Source organism: Mustela putorius, unplaced genomic scaffold, assembly GCF_011764305.1.
Source record: "Mustela putorius furo isolate JIRA1106 unplaced genomic scaffold, ASM1176430v1.1 tig00001451_pilon_pilon_pilon, whole genome shotgun sequence".
Classification (NCBI taxonomy): domain Eukaryota; kingdom Metazoa; phylum Chordata; class Mammalia; order Carnivora; family Mustelidae; genus Mustela; species Mustela putorius.
In genome coordinates, this window is record NW_025421748.1 from 205,606 (window position 1) to 211,687 (window position 6,082).

Genomic DNA, 6,082 nt, shown 5'->3' on the forward strand with positions numbered 1-6,082 from the left:
ATCGAGGCCCGAGTCAGGCTCTCTGCTCAGTGGGGAGCCTGCTTCTTCTCTCTCTCTCTCTGCCTACCTCTCTGCCTATTTGTGACCTCTCTCTCTCTCAAATAAATAAATAAAAAACAAGGATAGAATTTAAGAGAAAGGATGAATAACAGAGTATTGGATCATAAGTTGTCAGACTGCAACCCAGGGAACTCCTTCAGGAATCATTACAAAGACCTCGACTCAATTCATATAATCTGTCCCAATCTTTCTTCAACCCTGTTTTATTTTTTTGTGCCACTGTAAAAAATTATTTTTTCAAAGAGCCGCTCGTTGAAAAGTTTGCAAATCACTGCAAAAACCTTCTTCATTTATTGATTGCCTCAATAAGTTTTGAAAGATGACAAATGGCAGTGAATTCAGTGTTGGATTTTCTGGCAGAGTTCCGTCAGTGCTGCTGATTCAAGGGTGATCTGTTTTGTTTGGCTACTAGGAGTGCACGGAGTGAAAAATTGATGAGTGGAACATGTATCCTTGTAGGGTCCTATAGGCAGGGCCTCAAGAAGTAATTTTGGTTTATTTAAACAAAGCTTGTTTTTGTAATCAGCAGGAAAACAGAGATCCACAGCAAGCTTTTCGATTATGGCTTAAGAAAAAGCATGAAGAGCAGTTGAAAGAAAGAAAGACAGAAGAACTACGAAAGCAAGAGGAATGCTTATTCTTCCTTCAAGGAACAGAGGGCCGTGAGCGGGCCTTCAAACAGTAAGTCACAGGCCGGCAAACTTCCCCTCCCTCACAGTCTTTGCAGAGACCTTGGTAGTCAATAAAGGTTGAAAATAAATCCCACAAAAAAAAAAATCCCACAATCTGATATTACATATCTGATCAATTTTAAATCCACACATTCAAAAATGTGTGAGAAAATTCTTTTGGTCCATAATTTGCATAATATCTATATGCCATTGTTTCTTTCTTCAAGATATTTTCAGTAACAACATTATTTTATATTTTACCAGTGTGATAACCTTTGATAGCCTGCCATTTATTTGTTAGTTATTTTGTTTATTTTTTAGAGAAATGGGCCAAAGATAGCGTACAGCTACTCCTACATACTCCTCAGAAAAACTGAATAGAGAGTCTCATTTCCCAAGAAATATTCGTCTATAAAGAAAGTTAGGCTGAGAAGGAAGATCTGTATTGACCAAACTGAAAGAGAGATTTGGGCAGACACTGGTAATTTAAGGCAGACCTGATCTTTTCAGTTACCTGGTTGAGACTTTCTGTTACCTGGCTAATTGTGAGGAAACAGACCTGGCTTCGTAATTTTGCCAGCAGTCCTTGGGAGAGGTAGAGAATATTCAACCCAGTTGCTTTAAGTTCCTTTCTTTCTTTTCTATTTTTTTCTTTCTTTGTTTCTTTACTTCTTTCTTCCTTTAAAAAAAAACATATAAATATTATAAGAGAAGCAGTGAGTGTGCATTGTGGTAATGGCTGGGGATAAAGTCACATTTTCTTCACCTAGAAATCACTGTCAGTACCTTAGTCCATATCTTTTACATAGTTCTCTATACATTGTAGTGTTGAAATGTAAATTGAGATATTGTATACTGTTCTGTAATCTGCTTATTTTTATTAATAATCTCATCTAGTACCATAATGATACTTTCCCAACAGACCTCTCAGTGACTAGGGTCAGTCTACTCAAATCATGTCCAGTTCAGGGCCACAACATTGGCTTATGATGCTTAAGTCTCTTCTCTTCTGACATGCTTAGTTGTTTCGGGTCTTTTCTGAAAACAATGGATACATACACAGATGCACTGCATGCGCTTTCTTATGTGTGTGTACAGTTACTTGAGTTATTTTACCTAAGCAAGGTTTATAAATTTAAATTTGTTTGAATGTGGATTCTTTCTTCACTTTTTTTGGATTTTTTTATGCTTAGGCTTATGTTTCCATTTTAAGGAAGAACTGTTTTATGCACTAAAAAGCATTGTTGGTAGTGTTCCTACCAACAAGAGGAAGGCAACATTTCTGCATGCTGGGATTCTTAACCTAATTGAGTCATGTTTGGGAATACAGTTAGTTGCAAAAAATATGTTAGTCGGAATCTATCAAATACTTGTTTGCTTAGAAAATCATATTTTAAAAAAGAATAGGGCCTATAGCACATGTAAAATATTGTATCCATTACTCAAAATTCAGTTTTTTTTAGTTGGCAGTCTCATTTTTAGACAAACTTAGTTTTAAGTATTTGATTACAAATGTGACTATGTTTTCTTATGTGAGTCCATGGGATAAACCTGAAATTTTCATTAGTACTTTAATAATTTTTTTGTGACTGCAGCATTTCAATGTAAAGAAATTCAACTTCCTTTAATAGTCTACATCAATAGCTTTATGTAAAGAGTATTCACGTTGATACTCACCAGATCTGATCATATCTCTTTCTACAGATGGCTGCGAAGGAAACGGATTGAAAAACTAGCAGAGCAACAAGCTGTCAGAGAAAGAACTAGACAGCTCCGACTGGAAGCAAAGCATTCTAAACAACTACAGAACCACCTGTATATGTCAGAAGCCAAAGCATTTCGTTTTACTGATCATTATAACTGAGAGTATCTATTAAACACTTCATTTGGAAGCTGCTTTTTCTCAAATTTTAGATATCATTTCTTATGGCCTATGCTTTGGTCATACTCTAAATTATGGAAATCCTTTTTATCTTTTGGCAATATTGACAGTGAATTTCTTTTTTTTTTTTAAACACTAAACAAAATAAATTTTTTCTCTTGCAGTGTTGTATTATGTTAAACCATCTCGTAGTCCATGCAACAAATTGAATAAATGAGCTCTAGATTCCTTCACTTCTAAATTATTTTAGCATTTCTAGCCTGAAAGAACCCAAGAAAGGAACAGATTTCTGTTCTTAGTTTCTATTATTAAAAAAGAGATCTTTCTATTATTAAAAAAGAGATCACAGTAGAACGTTTCATGGAACTGAGGCGTGACCTCTTAAACAAGCCTGGTTCAAGGCCTTATACAAAATCCCATTTATGACAACTTTGAATTTGAATAACTGTGGCAAACTAAGAAATAGGGTAGCCTTACTTTGTGTTCTTTTAAAAAAATAGTAATAATTATGCATCCAATTTTGCTCTATTACAAAACTAACTAGCTCTTATTAGAGTTTATAATGTGCATGGTAATGTTGTAAGCACTTTACATAAATAATCTGACATAATCCTCATAACAACCCTATTGGTCTTGTGTTGCAGATGAAGAAACTAAAGTACAGAGGGAGCAGTTTACTTGAAGACTCTGATCTGTATAATTGCAAAATTCTTTCTTTTAGGTGTAGTATAAACTTTATAAACCTTGGTAGATATTGTGAAGTCTTTAAGACTATACAGGAGGCTGATGTGTGGAGGAACAGTGTTCTTTTATTTTTTTTTAAAGATTTTATTTATTCATTTGATAGAGAGATCACAAGTAAGCAGAGAGGCAGGCAGGGGGTGGGGGAAGCAGGCTCCCTGCTGAGCAGAGAGACCGACACGGGGCTCGATTCCAGGACCCTGAAATCATGACCTGAGCTGAAGGCAGAGGCTTCACCCACTGAGCTACCCAGGTGCCCCGAGGAACGGTATTCTTGATACGTATAAGAACATTGAAAGGGTGGAAAACAAAGGTGAACATGACAAGTATGACAGAGACTAGAGAATCGTGTAGGAGTTCTCTTAAAGCCTTAAGGACAAGGTTCTTTCCAGCTGGCTGTTTGTACCTTTAACCACTTGACCCTGAAGAAGAAAACAGAGAGCTACTCAATCCAGTCTCGACTTTTTTTTTTTTTTTTAAAGATTTTATTTATTTGACAGACAGAGATCACAAGTAGGCAGAGAGGCAGGCAGAGAGAGAGGGAAGCAGGCTCCCTGCTGAGCAGAGAGCCCGATGCGGGCTCTCGATCCCAGGGTCCTGGGATCATGACCTGAGCCAAAGGCAGAGGCTTTAACCCACTGAGCCACCAAGGCACCCCTCCAGTCTTGACTTCTTATAGCACTTTTAGCACACACCAGACCATTTAACTTTTCATTATTTAACTAGTCTTGTGTTGTTTCAGGTTATCTTTAATAATGAGAACCAATTTGACATTTAAATATTCCACAATTATTCCAAAAAAGCTGTTGGAGTTTTGATAAAGATTGCAGTGAATCTATAGATTGTTTTGGGTAGCACTGCTGTTTTAATCAATTGTCTTCCAATCCACAACACAGAATTTCTTTTCATTTAGTGCAACAAAATTTTGCAGTTTCACTGGACAGGTCTTTCACTTCTTTGGTTAAACTGATTCATAGATATTTTCTTCTTTTGGATTCTAGTGCAAATGGAATTATCTTCTTAATTTGCTCTTTTGGGTTGTAAATTCAAAATCAAACACAAATGAATTTTGTGCATTGATATACTGTGCAACTTTGCTGGCTTTATCAGCACTAGGTATTTTTGTTTGTTTGTTTGTTTTGAAGATTCCTTGGAATTTTCTATATATAAGATATTACCTGCAAATTGATATGGTTTTATTTCTTCCTTTCAAAATCAAATTCCTTTTCTTTCTTTCTTGACTGATTACTTTGGCTAAGATTTCCAGTATAATGTAGAAGAGTAGTGATGCAAGTGGGGCTTCTTATCTTGTTCTTGATCTTGGGAGAAAAGCTGTTTTAGTCTTTCATTGTTGAGTATGTTGTTAGCTGTGGGGTTTTTCATAAAGTCCCTTTAAGAAGTTGAGGAAATTCTATTCTTATTCCTCTATTCTACTTTTTCATATTCTTTGATCCCTTATTTTTCTGAGTTTCTTTTTTTAAGGTTTTATTTATTTATTTGACAGAGAGACAGCGAGAGGGAACACTGATGGGGAAGAAGGAGAGGGAGAAGCAGGCTTCCTGCCGAGCAGGGAGCTGGGTGCGGGACTTGATCCAAGGACCCTGGGGTCATGACCTGAGCTGAAGACAGATGCTTAATGACTGAGCCGGTCAGGCACCCCTTTCTGAGTGTTTTTATCATAAATGGGTGTTGGATTTTATCAAATGCTCTTCCTGTATCAGGTGAAATGATCACATTGTTTTCCTTTTATGTTCTGTGTGTGTGCGTGCGTATATTACATTGATTTGCTTATGTTGAACTACCCTTGCATTCCTGTTAGAAATACCACATAGTCATGAAGTATAATCCTTTTTCTATGCTATTGCAGTTTGCTAGTAATTTGTTAGGAATTTTTTCGTTTATATTCTTAAGAATATATGTTATTGGAAAGTTTTTTTTTTATTACTGATTTAATCTCTTTGTACAGGCCTGTTCACATTTTCTGTTTCTTCTTGAGTCAGTTTTGCTAATTTGTGTATTTCTAGGGATTTTTGTCCATTTCATCTAGTATATTTGTTAAAATTATTAAGTACAATTATTCCTTTTTTTCCCTTTTAACTTAAGGTTGGTAATAATTTCCTAACTTTCATTTCTGATTTTTGTTATTCACATCTTTTTTTTTCTTAGCCTGGCTGTAGGATTGTCAATTTTGTGGATCTTTCCAAAGAAACAGCTTTTGATTTCCTTGATACTGTTCTTCTGTTCTCTATTTTCTCTCTGCTCTAATTTTGATTTCCTTCCTTCTGCTAGCTTTGGCCTTAGTTTGCTCTTTTATTCCTAGGTCCCTACGGTATAATGTCAGGTTGTTGATTTGAGATCTTTTTAGTTTTTTTTGTTTAGCTAACTATTATTACTATTATTGACACTCTTAAACCAAACATTGCAGTAGTGTGCCATTAGTTTGTGGTTATGAGTGTATGCAAATTTTTTTGTGTGTGATTATGTAACACACACACACACATATATAAAACATTTTGACCATTTTTTTCATCTTGACCAATATTTAAGTGTATAATTAAGTGGCATTAAGTACATTCATACTGTACCACCATCACCCCTTTCCATCTGCAGAAGTATCCTCATTCCAATAGGAAGTCTGTATCCATTAAGAACTCTCTATTCTGGGGATGCGTGGGTGGCTCAGTTAAGCGTCTGCCGTCAGCTCAGGTCATGATCCCAGGGTCCTGGA

General features: G+C 35.9%; 1 protein-coding gene across 11 annotated transcripts in view; it reads left to right on the forward strand.

Moving 5' to 3' along the window:
* The window catches only part of CCDC181 (coiled-coil domain containing 181), a 35,429-nt gene extending 32,653 nt beyond the window's left edge, over positions 1 to 2,776 (forward strand). For 7 of the 11 annotated variants that reach the window (XM_045087752.1, XM_045087751.1, XM_045087753.1 and 4 more), the window contains 2 exons: positions 587 to 741; positions 2,436 to 2,776. In XM_045087752.1, the coding sequence (XP_044943687.1) occupies positions 587 to 741; positions 2,436 to 2,595 (315 nt within the window). In that variant the 3' untranslated portion in view covers positions 2,596 to 2,776. Of the gene's footprint in view, positions 1 to 586; positions 742 to 2,435 lie in introns of those variants that run through there. The other 4 variants (XM_004756657.3, XM_045087756.1, XR_006608874.1 and 1 more) reach the window with 3 other exon arrangements.
* The last annotated feature ends 3,306 nt before the right edge of the window (positions 2,777 to 6,082 follow it).